This window comes from Pseudoliparis swirei, chromosome 22 (assembly GCF_029220125.1).
Source record: "Pseudoliparis swirei isolate HS2019 ecotype Mariana Trench chromosome 22, NWPU_hadal_v1, whole genome shotgun sequence".
NCBI lineage: Eukaryota > Metazoa > Chordata > Actinopteri > Perciformes > Liparidae > Pseudoliparis > Pseudoliparis swirei.
Window position 1 is genome coordinate 10,262,871 of NC_079409.1, and position 27,450 is coordinate 10,290,320.

A 27,450-nucleotide genomic window follows, 5' to 3' on the forward strand; every position below is an offset into this window, starting at 1 on the left:
GATGTGCTTTTAGAGAGGTATGGCTTAGTTTTTACTAAGTATATCCATACTTTTGAACTGAATAAGGCAGTCGAAGAAGAAGGAAAAGCTGGACTAATGTTTGTAACAGACAGACCTAACAGCCTGAGCTCTGCTATTCTTATCTCAATAAACCAGAGCACTTTATTGAGCTGAACAGTGACATTTGAAGTCGCCCACGGCATTCTTCATTGTCAATGTTGCATGAATACAGTCTTCCTCACATGTGTTAATATTACCATTTTAGGGATTTGGCAGCTTTTTGTCTCACAAACCATGCCAAGTCTCAAGGTTGTGTTGACTGACACTGTTTCTGCTTTTCTCTGAAGGTGAAATAACACAGCATTAGGACAGGAATGTCACGCTTTTAAACCAAGAAATGGATACATTTTAAGTGGAAATGCATTATAGTAAGTTTAGATAAAGGATTCGTTTCAGACGGATTCTGTCTAAATCTGAATGATTGATTGTTTGCTGTTTATATTTTCCAGCACTTAGGAAAAATCCTCTTTTGTCCGTCACCGGTTCCATCTGGACATGGTGATGCATTTGTGAGAACTATTACAGAAAAAACCTTCCTGTTACAGTGCTTGCCCTAAGGGGACGCTTCAAACCTACGTCCACAAAGTTGACACAAGCGGTCCAATAATTATGAAGCTAAGAGGGAAAGTGTCTTCGTCATTTGATGAGGAGGAACTGTTGTTGTGGCCTTAATGCCTGTACATGACCTACTGGGAAATGGTGAGGACCTACAGAGTATTTTCTGACATGACATTGGAAATTAGTGCTTTTTATTTGCTTTTCTTTGTTCCATAGTTGTGAATGTGAACACAGAGCAGTTTCAGTGTGTATATAAGTCATTGCACCACCCGTCATAGCCCCAGCTGGTGCCCATGGTATATTATTATAACTTTAAAACAGCGGTAAGTATTGTTAAAGGACCTTTCGGTTTTTCAAACATCATCTGGGATTTATCCGTCCTCTGTTGTTCAAATATAATTAACATTCATGAAAGGCACTGAATAAATGCCAACTTTACGTATACGGTGGGGTCTGTGTTGTGAGCCTCAGGTGTGTGAGTTGTACAGGTAGGTGCTGTTGATGTTCCAATCGGGAGGGAAGTCCTGTCCTGCGTGGCTCTTGACGTGTCTCTGCATAGCGACCAGGCTATTGCAGAACTCCAGGCACACTGTGCACTGGTAGGGCGTGGCCCCGCCGTGGGTCCGCAGGTGCTTGATCATGGCCGAGTAGTCTCGTGAGCGCTGACCACAGAGACGACACTCAAAGGGTTTCTCTCCTTGAAGAGAGAGGGGGGGGGACGACACACAGGAAGGAAGATAATGGAAGGGAAAACAGTTAGTAAGAGATAAGGCCTTGTATGTGTGTATGTATGTGTAGTAGTAGGTGTGTCAAGGATGTGGGAGAGAGAGTCTGAAAAAGTCAAGTTGTTAAAGATGCAAAATAGGATGGATTATATCTTTCAGTTTTAGGACTAGTTCATACACGATATATGTGTTTATGGATGTTTTTATTCAAATAACAGCTAATTATCTTATATACTTTACATTGTTTCTTCTATTTTGTTTGCCAGGGTCGTCATTACGGTAAATATTCTGTCTTGAAACCTTTTTGAAATCAGTCATTTATAATGTTGCAAGGACACACTTTGAATTGCATTACATGGTAAAAATAATCACAATAGCTCTAAAAGCAGTTGAAGCAGACATGGTGTTCATGTGGATTAATGGATTTTCATTCAAAGTTCCTGTAAGCTGCATTTCATAGTTTTTAAATGAATAGAAAGAGCCAATGAACATGTCAATTGCTCCTAATTGCCTGTTTCGCAGTGATTGCCATGCCTTTCGAGATACTGTAAGTCCCTCAGACTAAACTGTTACCATTCAGTCATTTATTGCCTTAGTCAAAGTACTCAAACCTGATAGTTCAGTTTATATGAAAATATATAACGGCCCACAATATAAAACAAAGATTATTAGCCATATTGTGGGTAGGCATGTATACTAATGTGTTGTGTCTAACCAGTGAGTACCTAGCTGCACCATAAGTCACTGAGCTGAGTTCCTTTCTGAAAACATATATAAATGCTATTCGGTTATTTCTGCTCCATCGGACCAAGCGCCTTCGCCTCGTTCAGTGACCTTACCGGTGTGAACTCTGTGGTGTGTGTCCAGTTGATGTTTGAGACTAAACTTCTTGGGACAGTGGTGGCACTGGTAGGGTTTCCCCCCTCCGTGTTCTTGTGGTTCACGCTGCAGCACATCTCTTCTACACCCTGCACAGGCCTCACCTGAGACGAGGGAAGACAGATCCAGGTGTGAACATTGTGGTGGGGAGTGAGTGGTCTGGCTGTCCATCAGAACACTCGGACAATTTTTAAGGGACACTGTGGTTTCATTTCATGCAACAACCAACAGTCCTGTGAAGGTGTTGTAGAGCCACCTCGATACTATTAAACACAGTAATGATTGTGCTCATTTAAACTGCAGTTAGTATGGTCTGAGTTTATGCTTTTCCTTTTCTCTTGTTATGTTTAAATAGTTTATTGTAATACTTAAATGATTATAGACAAACACATTAAAGCACAATGAGATGTACAGGCAACCAAAATGACCAACATAAGGATCTATAGATAACCTGGACAAAGCCCTTATTAACTTGTTGCATACATGAAATTGATTTAAAAAAACATGCATTTTTCATTTTAAAGATCAAACTATTAATGTATTGATTGATTTATTGATAACATAATCAGCAGATTAATCCATTACGACTCAGTTGAAGCATTTCTCTTCTCAATCCTGCTTCAATAGCAGTCAGGACTGTAATTGTCCTTGACCTCCTTGATATGATTATTATTAATCACAACTACAGTAAAAAAGATTCCCTTGGCACACGCTTTGGAATAATATAATCTTATTTCAATCACTTTTAGAGGCACACATCTATTTTGGTCAGCCACCATTTTGCAAGATGATTCAGTTTGTAGGAGCTTACTTTCCTGTCACTCTGCACACGTCTGCAGCCACACATGTTACTGACGCTTTAAGATGACAAAGGTGTGATTTTGAGGTTAAAGTTGCAACCCAGAAGCCTTTCAGTGCCTTATACTTGTTGAGGGTTCAAGTGAAAACCGTGGCCTCATAGTATAGACAGGATGCTGAAATAAGAAGGTTGTGTACTGTAGTAAGGGACATTGAGAGAATAAACCACAACAGTTGAACTCTTACCACTCTAAACACAACCTACTGAGACCTCTTGTCATTAGGATGCTTCCTGTTCAATATTTCCCTTCAGTTGTCACTTTAGTAGACCTAACATTTTTTATATGTACTCCTTTTTATTTGTACTGGTCTTAATAACATACGGTACTTTAATTGTAGGCGAAAGAGAAAACAAAGGACAATGAAACGGCTCAAAGCAAAAATGAAGGTAGCTGCTTGAATGCTTTGTTTTAATTTTTCGTTGTATTGTTTTGTATTAAGATATTAGAGAGATCAATTAAATTAGTGCTTGAGCAGTATTTCTATGTACTTGTAGGACTTTTCCTTAACAATGACACTGCTAACAGCATTGCAACTTAATCTCTTTAAATTTGAACACACGGTTCCATCGGACAAAATATGTTCATCGGATTAATTGTACAAGACAAACTATCATACTCGCACGCACACACACAATATGAATGTCCCTTCAATACTAACACTTGGTATTGAAGTGACATTCATATTTTAGTTGTTTATTATACTACATCAACATGTATTATTTTTAGGACAAACCGCTGTTGCAATGCAGTGCATACTGTACTGCATACACCAAGCCCTATCTGGTAACCACACTCCTGCTCCTTCTGCACCGTGCTCTCAAAACCACAACTCTTTATCAGTTTCCATTGCGTAGCTATGTAGCTGGAGTCTGCCGAGGTTAGCGGTCATGACAAGAATGATCTTACTCTCGTGTCAAATTGATTGGTTTAATATGGGATAAGCAGTGGTACAGCCTTGATCGTACTGGATAGTATTACTAGTATGTTCAATGTGTTGTATGTTTTCTGTTATTACCATATTATTACCTGGTGGTGTGGAGGCTGACTCCCGCAGCACTGAAGCACCGAGGAAGCTTGGACTCACTCTGTCTCTGTTGGCTTTGGGTACCTCATGGTTACTGTGGGAAATAAAAAATTGTAATGCATGTTTAGTGTTGCAAAACACAACACTAATTGTACCTTTAAAAATAATGAACTGCTTTTATTTGTGCTCTCAGAAGAAACTTCACTGGAGATATGCACATCGAGTAAAAGTCAGTCTGCATCCATTTGATCACAGATTTAATCCTTTAACGCCTTTTCCTTCCTCTGCATCCTCAACCACAAGCTATTTACAGCGCTCGTTGGCCGTAAGAGGTTATTTGCATTTCATATAATGTGAGAAGGAGCAAGAAAATGAAGAGACACTAAAGAATATTGCTGTTTTGTTTTGATCAATTGCATGTGGTACAAGCGTGGCCAGTCTTAACTCTGAAAGCATCTTTCAGTGGGTGGAACATCTTGAATTCTGCAAAGGAGGGGAGAAATATAGGGGGCACCCCTTCACACACTTAGCTACACACTGTGGAACACTGCACAAAATGCAGGTAAAGTCACTTGACACTTTTACACTATCTAGTATCACAACAGGAAAGCGGTACATTCATTCAGAATTAGAACAAAGTACAGTTTGTTTTAATCCCACAAAAAAAGTAAAACAATTGTACTTATATTTATTTCAATATTAACCTCTGTATCTTTTGCTCTTCTGCGCTGTGATTGGTATGAAAATGGGATTATGAATTGTCAAAAAAAATGCTTTGACTGACTGGGACTGTCAGGGAACGGTTAACTAATGAAACTGCTCGAGTGCAGGAGGCTTAAAAAGGCAGTGAGTCAAGTACGGTAGCTGAGGCAAGGGATCAATTGAGCAAATAAGGGGATTCTTTTATGACTGTGAGTGAAAAAATAGGGAGACAATGACTACAAATAAAAGCCAGATGTTTACAAAATCCTGTCCATGTGTTGACTGACCTCAGTTCACCAGCTGGAAAGGTCCCAGTAGATGCTCTCTTGCTGTTTTTTCCTCTTTTCAACTGGCCTTGCTTGATTCCGCTCCCTGTACCTGTCGACCCAGCGTAAAGGTTTTGTGCATAGTGTGGAGAAAAGCCCAAACCCATATTAGAGCTTTGAACAGGGGTTTGAAAATGAGAGCCGAGTAATGGGAACATGAGGGGGGTAGAGATGAATGGGTATGCTACAGTGGACTGGTTTGGGGACTGAAGGGGGTGAGCAGCCATTAAGCTTGGATAGTTCCCTGCTATCCGCCTGAGGGTGGCCAGGGAACTCCACATGCTTGAAGGAAAGGTCCAGGGGGAAGAGAAACAGGAACTGCTGCCGGCAGGCCGGCCGCTCACACTGTCTCTGTTGTCGGGCGTTGCTGACACGGGGGAGAGTTTGGGTATCTTTCTTGGGGATGGCGGGCTGCTGCTGCGGTTCCTGGCAGCATCAGAGGTTGAGAGTGTTTCCAGGACGATGCAGTCGCTCGCCTCCTCCACTGGGGAAGAAGTCACTCGAAGTCTCTCCTCTTGAACTGGACTCCCTTTTTGCTTATGATCATTCTCTTTTGCACTTTCTTTTTCTTCTTCTTCTCTGAAACATGTGATTTCTTTTCGTTTTACACCCTCTCTGGCTCTGTCGTCGAGATTTCCCAGCTGCTTCCGACACTGGTCCTCCAGTTGCGGCATCTCTAACAGCTGAGCAGCTTTCAACAGCGAGTGCAGGTCATCCACAAACACATCAAGAGTCTGTGTGTAGGTGAAGTCCAGAATTTGCTGGAAGGTGCGTGGTGAGAAATGCTCCAGAGTGCAGTGGACTGGGCTGTCGACGTCCGCCTGGGCGAGCTGCTGCGCTAGTCTTCTGCTGGCACAAGCCAGAACCAGCCGATGAGCCCTGAACGTTTGACTCTTTACTGTGATGATGGCGTCGCAGAGGGACCCTGAGCGCCGCAAGGCATCGGCCTGCTGCAGGAAGTGGAAGTATTGGGTGTTGTTGATTCGGATCATTTCGGAAGTTTGTATGAATGTTTTTAAAAATCTGAGAAGAAAAATGTTTATAGAACAAAAAACAAAGAAATCAGAGATGGATCCCATCAGATTATGCCCCCGCACTGCTAAAATGTGTTTAATCCAAGAGGTTGGTTACCAGGTATATGACATTTATAGAAATGCTTACTTGTAAATTGGACAATCATTTAGCAAATCAACTGCAGAACATACTTTAAACAGATTTATCAGGGGTTTGTACAGTTTTTATCCGTCCTTTGTTGACACCTTTGCACATTAGGGTTCACAGAAATTTATTTTTAGGAGAAAAACTTTCCTCAATCATGTCTAAAATAATGTCTGAATGTCTGGTCGATGTGTGGAAACGTACCCTGTTTTTGAAAGCGCTGATATTCGGAGTTCACATACACACTCTAAAGCCACAAAGCCCGATCAGAAACCATGAATAATGACTGTACACACGAGTAAACACAAGTAAAGTTTGAGTGTCATCAACAATAACTGTATTTGGAGACTATACACTTTAACACGGGTTGAATAAATAAATATGACTGAGAAGTCTCAGAGACCTGATAAGTTGCCGTCTCATTCTGAAGTCTAGAATGAACCTTTATGATTTTACAGTGTGTGGTTGGTTTCTGAGTGGAGGTCACACGTTTTTGCACAGTTGCAACCCCATTAGGTCCTCTGATGGAGACGGCAAATGGAAAGATGTGAAACGAAATGACATTTAGTTAATAAAAATAATGTGTAAGCATCTTTTTGTGCGCTCTCCAAAACTTACTTTCTCTGCTCTTAGGAAAAAAATAGAGGCAAAAAGTAAAATAATATCTGAATAATTTAATTTATAATATAAACAAAACCGTATTTGATAAAGCTCAGACAGCATGTTTAAGATTTAGTTTAGTGTTCATCTATCACATATTTTAAAAAAGCAACTAAATGATCATGCAAATCAACCTTTATAATGTCAGTGAGGCCGACAGTATCCTCTGCGTACATGAATGTAAAGCAGTAAACCATTATGTCACGGCAAGGTTTACGGCTGTCAAATATACTGCTCATAATTGTTGTATATTATCTATATATTATATGAATATATACTCAAATGAGTGAAACATGTAGTAATTAGCATATTTGATTGCAATGTATGCCCAATTCAAATTTCTTCCGTAAAATATTCAGTCATGCATTTTGTACAGTGATACTTTTATTTAATAAATTACTTTCACACAATAATAATACTAAGAATTGCTATTATTAATATATAGTGTGGTGTAATTGTATCAATGTCATTTACCAGGTGGAATCCTGTAGGGTTCTACATGTATTTTATGATGAATAACTTTAGCTCAGTGGGGTAAGAGGGCCATCCTGCAACCGCAGGGTTGTGGGTTCGATCCCCGCTCTCCCCATTAGTTGCAAGTCGAAGTGTCCTTGAGCAAGGCACTGAACCCCCAGTTGCTTCCCGGGCGCTTCACCGCAGCCCACTGCTCCTTAATAACTAAGGATGGGTTAAATGCAGAGAACTAATTTCCCCTTGGGGATTAATAAAAGTGTATATTCTTATTCTTCTTCTTCTTAAACAGCACAGGATTTAATGCGTAAGGAGATTTCTCTATTTCTCAAGTAGTTTGTTGTGTAATGCGCAAACTTTTTCAGCTTATGGTGCTTTCTTTCAGTAGCGTGCGGAGCACCAATCAATATACCTAACTACAGTCTCAACATTTTCTTTTGTTTTTAATCTTGCACACGCATCACTTTGGTGTGTTTCACCTGACATTATCAATTATGCATTGATATATTGCTGCTCTCCGGAGGATGCTTGCCATTAAACACATTGTTGTATTGTATTGTATCCTGATTCATTATGCTTCATGTCCTTGTAAACCGTGTCTAAATATTTTATATTTTTTAAATATATTTGATTTCGCAATAAACTGCCTTGTGCAATAAACAAATTCCCACAGATATTGTTCAATTGTACACGTGGTGACAGCAGTGCTTTGAGCTTCTTGCAGTCAATTTCCTATTCCAATGCTTACATGGGGAAAAACCTTGCATGATATGTCAGATTTACACATCCTTTAACTGGACATTAACTGGCTGCCAGCCTCCCACAGCTTGCATGTCAAGGACAAGAGAAGAGCCTCTTCTTATCGCCTCTAAAGGCAAAAGACGATCAGTAGCAGCATGATATGCCGTGTTAACAGTAGAGCACAGAACCAAACGTGTTTTAGTATTTTCTTGTTGTTTAAAGTCTTAAAAACGTACACAGCAGCAAGCTGCGTAAATTAAACACTTACCCGTTGTTTCTTGAATATTCTCTCTGGAAAATGATGAGCTACCTCACATTATGACTGTGAAGTGCCTTGTAAAGGGACATGTCTGTCTGGGTGCAGGTTTTAGTGTGGGACAGGGTGGTTTCCTCCTTTTTCTTTACAGTCCCTCCTCTTTAACTTCGTTATTTTATTAATCCCTCATTCATTGACTGATAAAGGTGCTAAGTGGTTTGTTTGTGGGGGATTACAGATGGTGGAGTTCTACTAAGTAAAACAATTATTTTAATAATTTGGTTTTGATCATTTAGTTTAAACTAAAGTATAGTTTTACTATTTAATAATCTTCTATTGTTGCACAGGGTAGACAACATAAATTGCATATAGTTTGCAAATCACACAATAAACTAAAGGAACAACAGCAACGTACTTTCTGGTGTTATTTGACCACATTATTTATCTGTGCATGCATGTGTGCGTGCCTGTGTGTGGTTGTGTGTGTGAGGGAGAGAAACAAGGACAGTGGTTAGGGGGGTATTTGCGTGCCTTATTGTCTCATGCTGTATACCTGCTATGCTGTACATTACATTACATTACATGTCATTTAGCAGACGCTTTTATCCAAAGCGACTTACAATAAGTGCATTTTTCAACCCTAGAAACACAAAACAAACAACAAGAGACAGGAGGAAGTAACATTTCCACAACATCGTCCTACAAAAAAGTAGTATAGTAAGTATCTGCTATGCTACTGAAGTGCTAATCTGTGTTTTTATATAGAATAAGTCGGAAAGGTGTGTTTTCAGTTGGAAGATGTAGAGATGTGCTGTGTTGATGTCAGGGAGGAGCGGGTCACACTGAGGAGCCACCACAGCAGAGCAACAGGTGTGATTGGATTTATTAGCTCGAGGTGAGGGCTTCGGAGGTGCTGTGTTGCAGAGCGAGCGGAGCGTTGGTGGTGGGTGTGACCATATCCCGGATGTGTAGACGGGGCGGCCCATCTAGATAGCGGCACGCCAGGACCAGTGTTTTTTTGCGCCCAGATGCAGCCACCCGTAACCAGTGGAGAGAGCGGAGGGTAGTGGGGTGGTGAGGGAGGGGAGAATGAAGACCAAGAGTGCATTGAGGCTGAAGACCAGTGAGCTGGTCGGATGGGATGGTGCAGGCAGGTAGACCAGGGAGGTAGTCAGAGGAGTATTGACCAGGTGAGTTGCAGTAGTCGGCCTTCTGAGTAGAAGGGACGGATCGCCCTGATGTTGTGCAGCATGTACTAGCAGGGTGCGCTCTACTGTTGTGCGCGCTTGGCCGTCGAGTTGAGTGTCTGTTGAGGGCAGAGGTTCCTGGAGTCAGGGAGGGCGTTCCTGGCAGTCCGGTAGGTCAGGTGGAGGTTGGGAAGGTGGGGGCCTTTCCCTGAAGGAATAGGTTAGTCCAGGTGGTGGGGATCAGTCTTTGAGCAGGAGCAGACTGAGGGTGAGGTCAGGAGTTCAGAGCAGACGGTGACTGAGAGATGTCTGAGAGACGGCAGAGATTCGGACGGGTGGAAAGCATAGATCAGGTGGTCAGCGAAGATCGGGAAACTCATCAGCATAGCTACAGAGAGAGAGAAGAAGATGAGTGGAGTGAGAGGAGGAGCGAGAGAGACCCAGGTTGGAGAGGAGGAGTAGAGAGAGAAAGGAGAGGAAACACCAGTAGTGAGAGGACAAGGATCAGACACAGAGGACAAGCGAGAAAGAGTAGGCCGGAGAGAGAACTGTGATGAAGAGAAGAGGTCCAGGTCCTGAAGAAGAGATCCTGTGGAGTCCTGATTAGGATGTCGAGAAGGATAAGGACAGAGGAGCTGACAGGTTCAGAAGAGGGGAAGGAGAGGCAAGAGGGAGAGGCTGCTCGAGCAGTGTGAAGAGAGAGACTGAGCTCCAGGAGGCCGCTGATCAGAGAGGACTGAGAGACGAAAATCTGTTTTGGAGGGTCAAGAAGAGAGCTGGTGAGAAGAAAGGTTGTGTGAGGCGAGAGATGAGGAGGAGAGAGTTTTTGAGAGAAGGACCAGAGAGAGTTTTGGAGAGTAGAGGTTGACTCTGGAGGAGTTTTTCCTTTCAGGCAGGAGAGGGTTGAGGAGGTCAGAGATCGAGAGGGAAGAGAGAAGGGGAGAGCAGGAGGGGCAGAGAGCAGAGAGATGGGAGGCAGGGGAAGGTCGAGGGGGAGGGTCAGAAGGAGAGGAGTCAGGGAGGAGAGAAGGGGAAGAGAGGAGGGGGAGGAGGAGAGGGGAGGAAGTCATGAGTGAGGGTGAGGAGATGAAGAGGAGGTGGAAGGGGAATAAAGGAGGAGGGTCTATCTTGTTTGTTGTGAAGAAGGGATTAGGGAATGGAGAAAGGAGGAGGGGTGGAAGGAGGGGACAGGGAATAGGAAGTGGCTCGGCAAAGAAGTTGAGGGGGGAGGGGGAGGAGAGGAGGGTGGAAGGGGGATGAGGCTTTTGCTTTTTAGGAAGAGAAGGAGAGGAGGAGAGAGATGGAGAAGAATTTTCTTTTTGGTTGCAGAGATAGAGGAAGAGAAGGAGAGATTCGCAGGTGGCTCTTTCTTCCGAGCGCAGAATTCCGACAACGGGCCCATTTATTTCCGCCTCTTTCGAGCCGGTGTATGGGAGAAAGAAAGTCAAGAGAGAGAAGGAAGAGAGGAGGGAGGAGGGGGCAGAAAGGAGAAAGAGAAAGAGAGAGAAGACAGAGGAGGAGAGGAGAGGAGGAGAGTGGGAGAGTGAGGAGAGGTGGAGGGGGAAGCAGTCAGTTGGAGGGAGGGGAGTAGGGACAGAGGAGGCAAGAGAGAGGAGGGAGGAGAGGTGCGAAGAGTGCGAGGGTTTAGGAGTGAGAGAGATGGAGAGGAGTTGTGGAGTGGTTAGAGTGTAGAGAGAGAGTTGAGATGTTCAGAGAGGTAGGAGAGGGAGGGAGGAGGGAGAGGGTGGGAGGAAGAGTTAGGGGAAGAGAGTACATGATTTCCTCCAGCAAGCTTCACTTGCTGGTCACTACATTAATAGGATGTTCTGTACTGAGACTCAAACCACTTCAAAGACACTGATCTGTGACAGGAAACATACAGACACAAACCCAGTGGTACTGGTATGGAGGGCGAGGCCTCTCCGAAACCTTCACCACTGAAACAGAAAGATGTGCTCCTTTCTATTCGTCAGATGTTATTGTGAAAAACTGTAAAAATAAGCCAACTGTAGAGAGCTGGTCAGTTTAGCAACCTCAACGGTTCAATACATTGTGACTCCTTTGTTTGCCTACAAACATTTATTTGACCATTATATACTTAATAATCAAGCTGTACATTTGAGCTTGTTTTTAAGCATATTTATTGTTGTTCTCTGCAGTTGGATTAAAACAGTGTATTTTGTTCATAAACATTTTTGATCAGATTCAGCTGACAGACAAGGACACATAGCTGGGAGCATTCAGCAGCTCTGTTTACCTCAGGAGTTGGTGGAGGCCAAAACAGAGCTAAAAGAGAGGGAATGTTGGCCGGTTATATTTGATTGCTTATCGTCAATATTCCAAAAGAAGTTTCTGTGTTGGCTGTTAATTACCCTGTTTACAGTTATTGAAACGGTAAAAGTGAGTATTTTTAATATTTGACGCAATCACTCAATTATCAAACCTGAGCAGAATAAGGCTTCACATGTTTCTGGATTCAGGTACAAAACATAATTTTAATGCATGTTTTGTTCTTCCAACAATGTGATCACTTAGATAAAGAATGAGTCGTGTCATCATGTTAGAATAAATGCCATTTGCAGATGCAAGCTCAGAAAAATAATGTAGATTTAAATTAAAGCTTTGTAGTATACCAGATTTAACAATATGTCATGTTTTTGGAGAATACAATACAATTAAAGACGGGAAAAAAAACCTTAACTTGCAGGGCAGCTGGATTCTCAAGATCACTTGATAATCACAAACAGCTGACAAACATAGACGGACAACCCTTTACGCTCACATTCACACCTACAGGCACTCAGGAGTCATGAACTAACTTAAGCTGCATGTCTCTGGACTCTGGACAGAGGGGATTGGACCCCTGGGTGGTAGAGACAGTGCTGGCCGCGACGCCATCGCGAAGCCTCTTAAACATTCTAATCTCAAAATGTCAGTCTAATATTACATACAGTAACCATTTCAGTATTTTTGTTTTGGTCAGATACAACAAATGTAAACATATAGAATAAAATATGTAATTGTTCTATGTCACAATGTCAAGTTGTGTCTTCCTCTAACAGAGAACGAAATGACTCATGTAGAATTTAAGCACGTATAGCATTGTTTGCAGTTGTCACCTATGTGGTCAAGGGACGTGTGTGTAGTGTAAGACATAAGGGGGTTTCTTGTAGTTACTGTGATCTCAGCCTAACATGTTCATTTTATGTGACACTCAAAAGTGATATTTCTATTATTTTTTTAGATGTCCTCCTTATCTCTTATTCCATTTTCAGTGGAAGCGCTTTTTTCAACATCCATACATTACTGACATCCGTAATAACTTAATCTGTGTGTGTGTGTACATACTGTCAATATATGCAAGTTAATGTCAAGTATTACTCCAACCGCTGGACAATCTGATCTCATCTATTCCTCTCAGAGAAATTAGCATTGGACCAACTGTCAAATGTCATCTTACGCTATACAGGACTGTCTCAGAAAATTAGAATATTGTGATGAAGTTCTTTATTTTCTGCAATGCAATTAAAAAAACAAAAATGTCATGCATTCTGGATTCATTACAAATCAACTGAAATATTGCAAGCCTTTTATTCTTTTAATATTGCTGATTATGGCTTACAGCTTAAGAAAACTCAAATATCCTATCTCTAAATATTAGAATATCATGAAAAAGTATACTAGTAGGGTATTAAACAAATCACTTGAATTGTCTAATTAACTCGAAACACCTGCAAGGGTTTCCTGAGCCTTGACAAACACTCAGCTGTTATAAATCTTTTTTTTTACTTGGTCTGAGGAAATATTAAAATTTTATGAGATAGGATTTTAGAGTTTTCTTAAGCTGTAAACCATAATCAGCAATATTAAAAGAATAAAAGGCTTGCAATATTTCAGTTGATTTGTAATGAATCCAGAATGCATGACATTTTTGTTTTTTTAATTGCATTACAGAAAATAAAGAACTTCATCACAATATTCTAATTTTCTGAGACAGTCCTGTATGGTGAGGAGGCAGCTCGAGCTGATGCAAAGGGCTTCACCTTCCAGTAATATCAAGACTGTCGGTCCCCCACATCACACCCCTTAGCACCTGCCATCCCCTCACTGTAAGTTAACAATCACCTTCAGACCCAGCATCAGCGCTGACTCACGAGGTCTCTCACTGTGTGGGGTATTTTAGGTAAATGCTCATCGATGCACATTCTGCGCTGGCGTGTCCCTCAGCACCCACACGGGTCATATGATGTTAAAGATATATATTTTTAAAAATATCAAGTAAGCAACTCCCCTTTGATCTACCACCCAAGCGCTTTAATCTCTTCATATGAAGAGGTTTTGTATTGTTGTTTTGTTGAATGAATCAACGTGTCACTGAACTAAACAAAGTGTTACACGTCAGGGTTTTAATATGAGCCGTCTTACATTACCACAGTGACATTATGTGAGCCGTTGACTTCAGAGGAACCTTTCCCAAGATGACTGATGACGAGAGGCATCAATGGCAAACTGTCACTGTACAGCCACAGAGCCTTTTCACAGTAATCTGGGTAAGCAGGACTACCCGTCAGTGTTGTGGTTTGGAAGAAGTGAACCTGAGCTGGGGCTTGATGCTTCTGTGTTATTTGTGGCTGAAGGAAGTGTGAGGCCTCCCCTACCCACGCTAGTGACAGTGTCAGGTGAATTGGTGCTTGGGAACTGTCTCTAGATATCTAATCATTCGTTGTACAGAGGCTATGATGTTCATTAATGCTTATTGCAGCATTAAGTATTATGTAAGAATTATAAGTAAGGATTATTATTTGATTAAAGCCATTATTTGCTTAGAAATGACAGGAAATTAACGCCCACTGATACAGTACAGCAATGTTCATCGCACAACGTTACGTTCAAAGGAAAATACTCATTAGTTACTAACAGTGTTATCATGATATGGAGTACTGTACGTCTCTGGTGTTGGTCGGTTTTCTCCTTACTCCATTGTGTTTAGTATTCTGTGTTAGCCTTATATACACATCTTAATATGGGCATTCAAACTAAAATCATTCAACATATATATATTTTAATTTTTTTTTTTTTTTTTATATGTAACTTTTAGGAACAGGAAGTGAACTGCGTGAACTGCAATAAATAACTAACAAATAATGTTGCTGATGAAAGGAACTGAGAGACAATCTTACTTAACGACTGATCCTAATCTTGGTTTAGATTTTTATCTTGGAGAAAACTTTACTTTCAAATGATTGTATCGTGCCAATGTCTGACACGCGAACAAGCAAGACTTGAATGTCAGACTTTAACATGTCAAATCACACCTTGTGCATTGTGGTAAACTCATTACGTCAGAAACCATTTGTAATGTTTCCTATATGTAGCAAAAACATCTGTCTTCTTCGTGTACTTAGGTTTCCTTTTCCAAAGAATTCAACTGAGGAGATTCAAGAGAAGAAAACCATAACTTTCCAGTATGAGTTAGTCAGCCAGTTTCCCCCCTCTTGTCTGTGGCTTTTACATCACAAGCTTCATTATGATCCATTTTAAATGTTCCTGCATGTGGCCTCTGTGAGATGGACGACGGAATTAAGTTTCCCTGTTGCATGGTGTCAGACTACTTAGAGAGAGAAAACATTCATGTGCAGTTGTACTTCAATAAACACAGACACAGTATTTTATGGGTCATTCATTTTTTATTACACTATTGATTAGCTTGACCAGTTTTAAGTCCTCAGATTTCTTGCAAATACAGTTACACACCAGAGAACATTTTGCCAGATTGGAATATCTGTCTGCTTATTTGTGGAGCATGTCTTGAGTTAAAGGTCTGAATGAAAATGAAGAACAGCTCTTTCCTTGATGCTATCAACATCCCTAGAACCAATGCGGTATATTTGGAATCAGACAGACAGAATCAATGTCTAATATTTAGCAACCTGTACACAAATTGATTAATTTGGTTCTACTTGTACTTAGTGCCACTCCTGGTCAATTAGGCAGAGGTCACATATCTGACTATATTTTACATCTGAACTTCAAAGTTTTCACATAGCTACAAGCTTCTTGATTTACATTACAGGTGAAAAGCATGACCCTTGATCCAACTGATTATTACATAGAAATAAAAAATACAGAATAATTACATCCAAAACACAGCATTGTAAAAGGCAATAATGCAGCAATTAAAATCTCAATAATGTTTATGTTTCGTTGGGAAGTAAGGGGACAGACCAACAAAGAAGTCTAGAATTTGACAGAGGACGTACAAATGTGATTTGAGTAACTACAGTTTACACCATTCTAAGTCTGCTAAATGCTGGTAGGAAACCTTAAGTGGTTTGGGAAACACAGGCAAGCTTATTCTCATCTATGGTTTCAGTAGTATCATTACAAGATCAACTGACTTAAACGGTGAACATATAACGTTTTCATTCACTAACGTAGCTGTACAAATTATACAAGGGCTATGACTTCTCTTCCCCCATCATAACACAACCGCAATCTGCAATTAACCTGCCTAATGAGAGAAACTGAAGATTAATGCTAAATCATACCTCTGATAGTCAAACTCTTTATGCTTATTTCAAAGCTAAATATACACACAAAAACACAACGCAAAAAGTAAACAACTCTTCCTCTGAATGGAAAAATGCAGGTTAATAAAACAAAACTTCCACCAGGAACAAATAAATACAATAAGAACTGATTGATGTATGTATGTATTATCTCTACTCTAACAAATAGTTAAAGACTGATGAACAAAAAGCAACATCCCATAATGTGACCATTCTTTACCAAGATGGCCTGATAGAATCAAGTGGCTAAAGGAAATTCAACCTGACACACTAAGCAGTTAACAATCAGCAAGAAAAAAGGGCAGTCCCTTTCTTGCTTACCTATACAGGGTACTGAGTTGATCATAAATATGACAAACTACAATGAGTCCTTCAGTGGACAGCTATTTCAGAAGACAGTAACTTAAATATAGCATCTATAGAGTACTAACATTCAATGTTGTTGAGTCCATATTTGTCAAACGGGGAGATTCAGAGACTTAGAGCATATTTAACTTCTTCCATGTCTCAGTGTGGTCTGTTTTTAGGACTCACTATACACACTGACACACTACTTGAGCTGCGGCTCTGTACTGTATAACAACTTTAAAGCACACCTGCCAAATGTGAAAAGGAACAAGCTGCGACAGGAAGGGCATCAGGCATGTATTCTGATGTATGTGTTGAACTTCTCTACTCCTGTGAAGGTCTACTTGGGGAATGATGCATTACTGAAAAAAAGATGGAATCTCAACGTCTAGCTCAAATACATTCAGAAAGAAGTTACTTTGTCGTTCTCTTGTGCTGGTTTTTACAACAGTCCGTTTTCAATCAGCCATGTTAGGAAAAATGTTTCTCCTTCTCATTACAGCACAAAGTACTATTTTTTAAAAGTATTATTCCATTATATCGATGCAAATTAATCATAGAAATGTCTACACCTAGTAGTATGTATTTCTTACGTTATTTACAGTGTCAATTTTGAACGCTGACATTTCCGAAAGCAATGACAGGAACAACACAAATAAATACAGCAGTATCATACACCAAGTTGTCATGCTTTCATTAAAATAACGGAATTCTGATTATTCTGTTTTAAAGTTCTTTAGGTAGCAGTACAAATAAAATAAAACTCATTCACTGACTCAATATTTGGTATATTTTGCCAAATAATAAATACAAATTTTGATGGAAGATCCTCAGAATTTAGAAACATTATGTCTATTTGTACAACCAGCACATAGCTCTGAATTTTTGTCTTTTTGGCCTTCTATGTTGTAAAAGTAAAACCTAAATGTCTCACACATTCAAGGTAAACACCTCCACATCCTCACCTAATGTTCATGTCTTAATATTGGAGGTATTGTCCAATGTTATAGTAGCTAACGGGGGTTTGGCAATTAGCTTAGTAATTGCGTTTTTATCAATGAGTGGGTTTTAAATTGAGAATTAGACCAACATTTAACTAGGCTTTCACTCGCACTCATCTACCCAGATACATTATATCTAACTGTGGTATAATTTGAACGAAAGAGACTACTAAAATAAATACTATAAAGCATTACACATTGTTCTAGTGAGGAGCAATAGGTCAAGTCATGCCACTGGGATGGTTTTCCTGCCTGTGAGGTGAATGTTTTCAGGATCATGAAATGCTGTGCCACTGCTAATGGAAAGAACAATCCTCAAGTTGATGTGAGTTTGTATCATATCTCATTATTCACATTCTGGTAATGATGACATGTTGGAAATTTACAATGGAGTGAAGCGGTTACCACTGTAAGGAAGGAGTGCAGGGGACAAAACAAGTGGTCAGGCATGACTTGTTGGCAGCCGCAGGACCTCAGTTCATCTGTTCAAAGAATTTGTAGGTCGGGTTTTCATAGCCATGGTTTTGCATTTTGTTGAGCTGTCGTTCTTCTGGTGTCAGCATGGGGTCGACCTGCTGCGAGACACACAAAAGCTCTACTTATTACACACTGGCTTAACATAACAGCTGAACATGGGAATAAAAACCTAGCCTGGCTCTCTCCACATGTAAAAAAGCAATCTACTGAGTGGCACCTCTAAATGTCATTAATAAACACTTTACAACTCCTTTGTTGAAAGTGTCTCCCCTGTTTCCAATCCTTATACTTTACACTGAGCTACAGTAAGCTTCATATCTATCATGCAGATCTGAAAGTGGTATTTATCCTAATATCCAAAGAAAAGTGAAGAAACATATTTCTAAAAATGTAAAGCTAGTCGTTTAACCTAAAGGATCATCCCACTGCTTTCTACATGATTCAGCATGAGGACTGTCGACTGACCCGTCCCTCTAATGCCACTGGTTTACTTATTGATCACACCATGAAATACATGGAAGCCAATGGACACCCTGAAGGAAATAAAAGTAAAACACATTCTTATACTTTAGTCAGAGTTACTGAAGGCAATGACGTAATATATACACAGTTTTTTTAAATTTAATACATTTGATTTAAGACTGCGTTTGGCTTCATTTAAAGGCCTCTCTAGGATCGTACCTCTACGATGCCATGACTGATCGTGCCGTATGGCTTCCTGCGCACAAGCAGCAGGCTGATTATCATCACCATGGCAATTGCCACGGCCACCACAAGCAACCCCACCATGGCGCCACGGTTAAACGTCTCCAAGGCATCGGGTTGCTATGGAAAGAAAGAAAGGTGTAATTAGACATTAAACAACGGAGACAAATAGGGATATAGGAAATTTGAATTTTAAGTCAGGCAAATTTCTTCAATCATATAAAAAAAAAAAACATGATGAGGCTTATGTTTTATTATGTCTTTACCAGTTCATCTCTCTCGATCTCAGGAGGCTTGTTGACTACCTGCTTGAGCTCCACAGAGGTGTTGATCTAAGAGGACAGGGAATGTTTCAGAAAAAAGGAAATATTGGGACACAAAAACATCGAAAAGATTAGTACATACACGTATCAATTTGAAATATAACCAGCTTTTTAAATTTGCCTAGATTATCATCATCATTTTACCTTTTCCTCATATTCATAAGTAGGGCCTCTCTCGGATGTGGTATAATCATATTCATCAACTGCGGACACTAAGAATGACAGGAATACAAAATGGCATAAAACATTGAGCTGGGAGCAACAAGAATGAGTACAATGCAATCATTGTAAACAGTAGTATGAATACCAGCTCACCTTTCTTATTAGACTCTGACGAGAAAAAGAGGAAAAGCATTATTAAAAATAGCAACCTGTGAGAAGATTTCCATTCCACATCCTTCATTCGGATGGATTTAAGAGTGTTGAATTGTTAGGTGAGTGTATGAGAGGTATGTGATATACATACCGATGTGGGGAGGATAAGGCCTGTTCTGGAAGGCTCTTTCCTCTTCCTCCTCATCATCCTTTTCCTCCTCGCTCTCAGCAGGCAGAAGCTCCTCAGTAGTGTGGGTCTCAGAGAAGGAGGTGGTCATGAGCTCACTGATGTCACCTCTTTCTGCCTTGACCAGCTCTTCTACAGGTGATACAAACCGGAAGAAGTAGACAAGACATATATGTTATAACATGAATTACTACAAAGAAACTTCAGAGTTAACACAAATCTGTGGATTTTAAAATAGATAAAACGTGTAGTTTAGCTTACGGATATCATTGTGCAGCTCCTCAGCCAAGGTAGGATCCTTGTACAGCAGTGCAAGACTCTGGTTCATCCTCTCCTCAATTACATGGAGATGTGTGTACACCTGAAACATATCAAAATACATTCTGTATTAGCTTTTTACCAAGCAAGGGTAAACAAGTCTGTGTTTTCAACTGGTCTTTGTGGTGAAAAGAGAAGCAGTGAACTGCTGTAAAAGACCCAGTTAGACTTTTATGGAGTCAGGTGTCTAAAACAGAGTTTGAAGTCAGCAAAAATTGGCTTTGATTTTAGTTCAAAAAAAGAATATTGGTGCCTGATTCACCTCTGTGAGTTCAGTATACATTCACTAATGTGATGCATACTAATTCCTCAGCACACACTGTTCTGTTCATTACATGGTCAGCAGAAAGGAGTCTCGCATCTCAAAAGCACAGGTGCCTGCGAAAAGCCTCTCGGAAGAGAGTTTACCACACACACACACACACACACACACACACACCTGGAATTTCATCTGCTCAGCCTTCTGGGGGTCAACAGCCATAATATGCTGGTAATGCCTGAGAGTGTGTCTGCGGTCCTTCTGCTCTGCAGCCATGTATCGCTTCAGAGCCTGCAGCACACGCTCTGGCTGGAAGACAGAGGCGAAGGGAGGACAGAGTCAGGAAACGCCAGACAGATAAGGGTACCACAGAGAGAGAATCTCAAGCAGATCTCAGTCCCACCTGAGGGGGATCAGATTGCACGGCAGTGAGGTAGTTCTCCAGGGCCAGGCGGCGGTTGTTGTTGAGTATGGCCTCCACTCTGGCGAGATGTGTCTCGACCAGCCTCTGCCTTTCTCCAGCGACCTGTTCCTCCAGCGTTTGCAGCACAGACTGGAAGTGCTGTAAACAGAAATATGAGGGAGTAGATGCAAGCATGAGTAAAGCTAGTGCTACATCACCACAGGATAAGTTCAACTATGGAATAATGAAAGATAACAAACCTCGTTCAGGGCCTGTCGCTCTGACTTGGGCAGATTCTTTGACTGGTTGTCTGCCTCTGCCCATTCCTTCATGATCTAGGGAATTAAAGAGATACAATACTGGTTTATTTATATACAAATATCACATACACTACCATAGTTATGATATGGGAAATAACCTGTATAAACAGCACACTGACAGAGGCAAGCAACATTATATATATTTGATTGTAGCTTTGGTTTCGCAATAGAATGTGTTGAAGTTGTCACATTACATAAACTGCCTGTTGACAGGTGCATGTGTTAATGCTATTTCACTGATCTTCAGTCACAGTTTGACAAGATTTGGTTTTAATAACCTGGATGTCTGGCTTAAAAAGAATAGTTTGACACTTTGGAAAAAGTAGTTATTCACTATCTTGCTGAGAGTTAGTACAGCTCATAAGACACAGCATGTTATGTATCAATACCATCAATGTTCAATCTATACAACATGTGAAGTGTAGAATTTACAGGTTAGTGTGTCACATGCAAAATGACTTCCTCACAGTGACAAGCCAACAACATTTCCAAAAAAACAAAGGGTATTTCCCAAAATGTTGAACTACTCCTTAAAAAGTAGGGCAACATATTGTATTGCCTTCAAATAAGGACAGCAGTTACAAGAATTTGGGAATAAAAACAAAACCACGGTGCAGACATCAGTGTCTGACTTACAAAGTTATCCTACTTTACATTGAAGGGTGGCTATAAATGAACAGTTAGCACATCTTAGCTGAGCATCTATAAAGACTTGCTGCTTATCGAAACTGTTAAGCGAGATGTGCTGAGCTGCACTGATGAAACACAGAATTTGTGGTAAAACCCACAAATCAAAAAGACAATCTTGAAGTTGTACAGCTGCTTTCTTAAATCATTAGTGTGTGTGTGCGTGTGTGTGTAAGATACACACAGTGAGATGAGCAGTATGATAACGATTGACTTCCATCGTGTGCAGTATGAAAATCTAACTCCACAACATGTATGTAACGCCCTGTTCCGTTCCTCCTGTGTCTCCTGTGTTCTGTGTCTCCTCTATGTCTCCTCTGTTTCTTTTGTGTCTCCTTTGTCTCCTTGATTGTTTCATTCCCTGCACCTGCCCTCAGCCACTCTTGTCTCGTTACTGTCTGATGCCGTACACCTGTTTCGCCCCCTTTATATTGTGTCAGTCTTTCCCTTGTCTCCTGCTGGATTGTTGTCTATAGTTCTGTGTCTTTAGTGCCGTCTTCTGTGTGCCCTGTGTATTCCGGACCTGCCTTTTTGACCCTGCCTGCCTGACTGCCTGCCTGCTCTGACTCCTGATTTTCTGCCTGGATCCTTTTGGATTTTTTGCTTTATTTTGAACTTTTGCCTCATTAAAGACATTTTTTTTTCTCAGTGCCTGAGCCTCACCCTATGACAAAACCCTGACAATGTACAGTGCTACATTGAAATAATATTCTATTAAAATGATAAGGGGGGGGGGGTATTATACATGGGAATATACGTACACTGTCGATAATACACATTTTAGGTCACAACGCCCAGCTCTTTTGAAGGGACATATGTGATATTTCTCGTATTCCCTTTATCTGCCTCCCTGAATGTACTACGGTATGTAATACATGCTGTGGCCTGTCTTTCTGAGTATTAGAGGAGGAACAGTGAGTCCGACCTGCCAGCCATTAAACTATTATCCTGGTCTCAGCTCTGTGAAAGTCACCTCATTGATGCGCTTCATTCTGCGCTCCTCCAGGTCGGTTTTGGCACGCAGGAAGTTGGCGTGCTCAGTGTCATCCACTGGCTTCTCAAAATAAACATCAACGCCATCTGTGGGCCGAGGTGTAGTCACTAGATGGGAGGGACAGAAAACAGAGGTTATTACTGTCACGCAGACTGCAAGAGCCAGAAAGCAATTATCCTGTAATTAAAAGCCCTGGTCAAAATGTGACAGTGTGTTCACTGAGATAGGAGCAAGAGGGAGCAAAGGCAATTTGACATTTAAACAAATGGCACAAGCAACAATAGGAAACTACATCTGCATTTTCCTGGAGAGAATTTCTAACTGAATATGATCATTTTTTGTATTACCCCAGGAGAGGACATGGGAAATATACATCACTCTGTGCAACATACATAATTAAACACTACAATAGTTTTCCTGGCTTTTAAAGAAGTGATAAAATCATCAATCACATTTTATAATGCCAATTTAATGTATCTGCATTTAAAAAAAATTAAGCATATGTTTATTCTAAAAGAAACAAAAACAGTTCTTCCTAGAATGTGGAGGAAAGAAAAAATACCAATGGTTATGCATTAGTTCAACATAATTAATCATATTTTTGTGATGAGGAAATTCTCAAACTAAAGTTTGAGAATTTCAAATGTGAAGGTTGCTTGGAGTCCTGGACTGGCTTGTGACACCATTTAAATCAGAATTTCAGTCAATTGAATTGATCACAGAACATGCATTCCACTTGTTTTAAGTCATGTTTTTTTGTAATAAAAGTAATAGGGTAAGAAACACTGGATGTGTAAATATAAAAATGTTAATGGAGTGATTCCTTATTACACTACTTTAAAAATAAAAACGACTTAAGTAAATTAAGTAAATATATCTACTTTCTCATTTGAACAGAAAGTAGCATAAGGGTTAATAAACCTGACAACACCAAAACATACCCGACTCAAACGGTATCGACAGGCTCTGGCATTTCTTTTACTTGCTTACATTGTTTACCACCCTCACAGTGAGCAGCATCATGGCTTACCATCAAGCGGTAGTTCTTAGTCAAGTTCATGTTTATCATGGTCAACTGCTCCATTTACTGTGCACACTAGCATGAGCCCTGCGGAGACCTGGAGGTTGCTGTGGGTGTGAATGTGTGTTCTCCACCTGATCTACATGACACGCATGATGCCCTGTCGGGATGTCAGAAGTCAGTACCGACTGATGAGAGGAGGAACTGAAAATGAATAAAGCCGTGAATACAGCTCCTGAGTCCTGTGGCCTTTTAGAGTTTAGAGTTGCACTTTGAAATGCATACACCACATGCATGGCGGATGAGTATCTCCATATGTGTCGGAGGAACACAGAGCCCCCCCCCCCCCCCTCGTTACTGACCACTCGGCCAGGAGCTACCATAGCGACTGAACAATCATTGCAGGATAAACCAAACAAATTAGGGACACTCACAGCTGTCGCCCGTCATCAGAGGTGGAGAGGTGGTGGGTTTGTGGCTTTTCTCGTAGTAGAAGGAGTCCAGATAGTCTGATGTCTGGTAGGGACCTGAGTCAATGGGGTATTCATACTCCTCTGGATCTTTCACAGCTATTGTCTCCTCTTCTTGTTCCTCTTCTTCCGCCTCCTCTTCTTCAACTTCATCTTCCTCTTCCTCCTCCTCCTCCTCGTCTTCTTCCTCCACCACTTCATCATCATCCTCTTCCATATCGGCCTCGTCCACATCTGTGTCGGGAGACGGGCTCGGAGTGGGAGCTGTCACTTTGGTGCTGTGGAGAAGAGGAACGTCATTACTCTGACGACCTTTAACACACAATCTGTCCTCTCTGAGTTGCCGAGCTGAATCATCTTACACAGAGTTGAGTTTTCCACTGGTGTGAGATGAGAGCGTCTGAGTCCCAGCAGGGATGTCTCTTTCCTCCGTCTCTCCTTTACCGCTGGAAGCCCCCCGGCCTGGGCAGCACACATACTCAACCCCCCGGAAATGGTCTCCACATGGCAACAGCATGCCGTAGCTATGGAGCTCCAAATTGTCTGCAATGCATTCCTTAATCCAACAAAGTATCAAAACACAAAGTGTGAGGTTGGAATATTACAAAGTATTACAGCTTGTAAAAAAAAACCTCAGGTAGGAGTACTGAAAAAGTATGACGTGATTCACAACACACGCCTGTGCCGACTTGTCTAGTCTAGTCTGCTGTTGCTGTTCGGGCTGACTATGGTAGAGTTTTTTTTTATCGGCACCGGAAAGTTCAAGGTGTACTTGGCAATGCCTCAGTCGAAAGTCTCATAAAAATCACCCTCATGCTTTGAAAACCGTTCTTTTCCGTTCCACAATTGTAAACGTTTAGAAATGTCACATCTGCCAATTGTTTATCTGCCCTCCTCACCTCCTTGGCGATGCTGTGCCAGTAAATGTAACTCTCGCACGCCTCCATCTGTTCCTTGTGGAGGAAACGGCATCGGTCGGGCACCAGCAGGGCCTCGCTCACATACTCGCCCTCTACAGTGGGATTGAAGAAACGTTGAGGTCAGTGTCAGCCGATTTCAAGCAGTGGGAGTATTTTAAGGCTGCTTTAAAAAGGACAGAAAGAGGAAACATAAATGTACAAAGAATGATACAACGAATGCGTGTAAGAAGTGTGATAGTGGACTAGAAAAGTTACCTTGGGAATGAAGAACTGACAGAAAGCATTCATGTGTAATCTATAAGCAATTTGAGAAGACTGCTACAGTCCATTAAGTAAATATAAAACATCTATAATAGAGAACATGAGTGTGAATGACTACTTTGATTCATTAAAAAAATTATGATAACATTTTATAGACACTATTATGACATACCGGTCTTTCAGGCTCACACTTAAAGGCAGTACAGCAGAAATAAAACAAGCCAGAGCCAGTTCCACAGTGTTGTTCATAATAATCCAAGGTTACTCACTGTTCATTACTCACTCATTCATTCACTCATCCATTGTTAGCCTATCCAACCCTCTAGTGGCTGACAGCAGACATGCAATAATGATGAGCTGCACATCCTGCATGGTCTCACTGCCTCTCGACAGTTGCAATAGAAAAACATTCAGAAGTCTCTGGCACTTGGAGAGATGCAACAGGAGTTTGATTTAAATCAATTTTAAGTCACATATGATACCACAAGCATGCTTGTCTTGTTTGTATATTCATCAATCAATATATGTATTTTTCTGATATGACAATGAATCATGGTTTGTGTCACTCTTTATTTTATTTCATACACTGCATGTTGTTGTACTGTATTATATGCTTCAGGTCTTGGAGTGTATTGAGAGTGTTGTTGACCCAAAATATTTCAACAGCTCAAGATATTGTGAAATACACTCCCTGGGTTTCTTATCCAGAGTTAGATAAGCAGATCAATACCACTTAATAAAAGAAATGCGATGTGCTATGATTTGTTAAATCTTTTACAAATACCGTTTTGTAAAAATAGTGATTTGTTATATTTGAATTTGGATTATGTTATCTTTGGACGGAGCCAGGCCATCTGTTTTCAGTCTTCATGCTAAGCTAAGCTAACCAGCTATATTCATATTCAAACGAGAGACACGAGAGTGTCATCAATCTTCTCATCTGACTCTCCACAAGAAAGCGAAACTGTTCAGGGGGTGGGGGGTCCTGTTTGTCCAGTGGTCAACGACGCATAACTGTAATATTCCTGCTTGTTGGAGTCTGTTTGTGGACTTTCGTTGCACGTCATCCCACTGACTCTTTAAGAAAAGTAACATTTTGTGATACAGATGGCATGACCTCAAGCACACAGTCAGTCAGTCAGTCTTGAAATATAAAGGAGGACATTTAATCCTATATATTGTTTGTGGTATGATTATCGAATGGCAGTGCGGCGTTGTTCTTACCGAGGCAGCGGTAGGGCAGGACTATGAAGGGGTGTGTCTGGCAGTGGCCCCAACCTTTCTTACACCAGGCAGGGATGGTGACAGGTCTTTTTGACTCTTCTATATGGGAGATTGGAAGTGCTGGGTATATCTGGACATACAGGTACATGCAGAGACAACAAGAGACACAGAAACAGATAGATGGATGGACAGACGGGTTGAAGACAAGAGGAGCAGTGGAGGGAAAATCGGTCAGAAAAGAGGTTTGGGAATTGGTTTGGAGGGGTAGAATAAAAGTAGCAGGATCCGGGGAGAGGAAGAGAACTAACAAGGAAGAGAGTCATGCAGCATATTGTCTCACTACTGAGACAAAACTGTGTACACCTTACACATATATTCACTGAACATTTCAGTGAACATCTTGTCTTTTTTCATTATTTCCAATTCTTTCACTTAAAATCAGGGATAATATATCAAACTCATAATGAGGTTTAATAGTGAGATAAATGTAGCTTTCTCGGAGTCGGAATGCACACTAAAATGCTTTCATCACGAATGTGAAGGAAGACAGGGAGGCTTTTGTGTAAAGCCGCCACAGATGCTAATCGCATTACAGTCCATTCAGGCTGCTGCTCTCTGTCGCAGCAATGTCTACTTTGACCTCTAGGTGGCGCTTGGTGGCCTTTACTGTGGCACTTCAGATACATGATTCTAGAAGAGGAGTTTGTGGAGAGTAGGTGTACCATTGATTACATGACAGTAAATGTTAAAGAGTACACATATCAGGTAACAAGATGAGGAAAAGTAGATGGTGCTACAAATGAAATATTGTAATATTCCAACAGGCCACCATCACTTCACTATATATGGTTAAATATATAGATTTATAGGACAGGTGTCAGACAAATTAAATTAGAGAATAAGAACACATCTTTTTACTTGAAGTACAGGGTTTATTTCATGCTGCAGTCTTTCAAAACCATCTCTTTGCCATTAAGGGAGATCTGCTGTGAGAAGTATTGATCCGTGCTGCTGTTTTTTACAGTTCAACTTTATGTTATT

At 40.8% G+C, this 27,450-nt stretch overlaps 2 protein-coding genes across 3 annotated transcripts in view; both read right to left on the bottom strand.

Annotated features, from left to right (window-relative positions):
• Positions 1-1,046: 1,046 nt before the first annotated feature.
• zbtb32 (zinc finger and BTB domain containing 32) lies at positions 1,047-6,126 on the bottom strand. Its single transcript, XM_056444851.1, has 4 exons — positions 5,096-6,126; positions 4,109-4,200; positions 2,183-2,326; positions 1,047-1,315 (listed from the first exon to the last, which is right to left on the bottom strand). The coding sequence occupies exons 1-4, from the start codon at positions 6,124-6,126 to the stop codon at positions 1,086-1,088; spliced, it is 1,497 nt and encodes a 498-aa protein (XP_056300826.1). The 3' UTR covers positions 1,047-1,085.
• Positions 6,127-15,272: 9,146 nt separating this feature from the next.
• Positions 15,273-27,450, bottom strand: part of aplp1 (amyloid beta (A4) precursor-like protein 1) — a 31,769-nt gene continuing 19,591 nt past the window's right edge. The window contains exons 3-17 of one of the 2 annotated variants that reach the window (XM_056444824.1): positions 26,410-26,539; positions 24,904-25,016; positions 24,367-24,560; positions 23,969-24,282; positions 22,493-22,620; positions 20,773-20,847; positions 20,513-20,671; positions 20,290-20,418; positions 19,794-19,893; positions 19,497-19,664; positions 19,346-19,360; positions 19,175-19,242; positions 18,974-19,039; positions 18,684-18,827; positions 15,273-18,097 (exon numbers count right to left, since the gene is read on the bottom strand). In XM_056444824.1, coding sequence (XP_056300799.1) covers positions 17,999-18,097; positions 18,684-18,827; positions 18,974-19,039; positions 19,175-19,242; positions 19,346-19,360; positions 19,497-19,664; positions 19,794-19,893; positions 20,290-20,418; positions 20,513-20,671; positions 20,773-20,847; positions 22,493-22,620; positions 23,969-24,282; positions 24,367-24,560; positions 24,904-25,016; positions 26,410-26,539 — 1,902 coding nt within the window. In that variant the 3' untranslated portion in view covers positions 15,273-17,998. Of the gene's footprint in view, positions 18,101-18,683; positions 18,828-18,973; positions 19,040-19,174; positions 19,243-19,345; positions 19,361-19,496; positions 19,665-19,793; positions 19,894-20,289; positions 20,419-20,512; positions 20,672-20,772; positions 20,848-22,492; positions 22,621-23,968; positions 24,283-24,366; positions 24,561-24,903; positions 25,017-26,409; positions 26,540-27,450 lie in introns of both variants that reach the window. The other variant, XM_056444823.1, reaches the window with a different exon arrangement.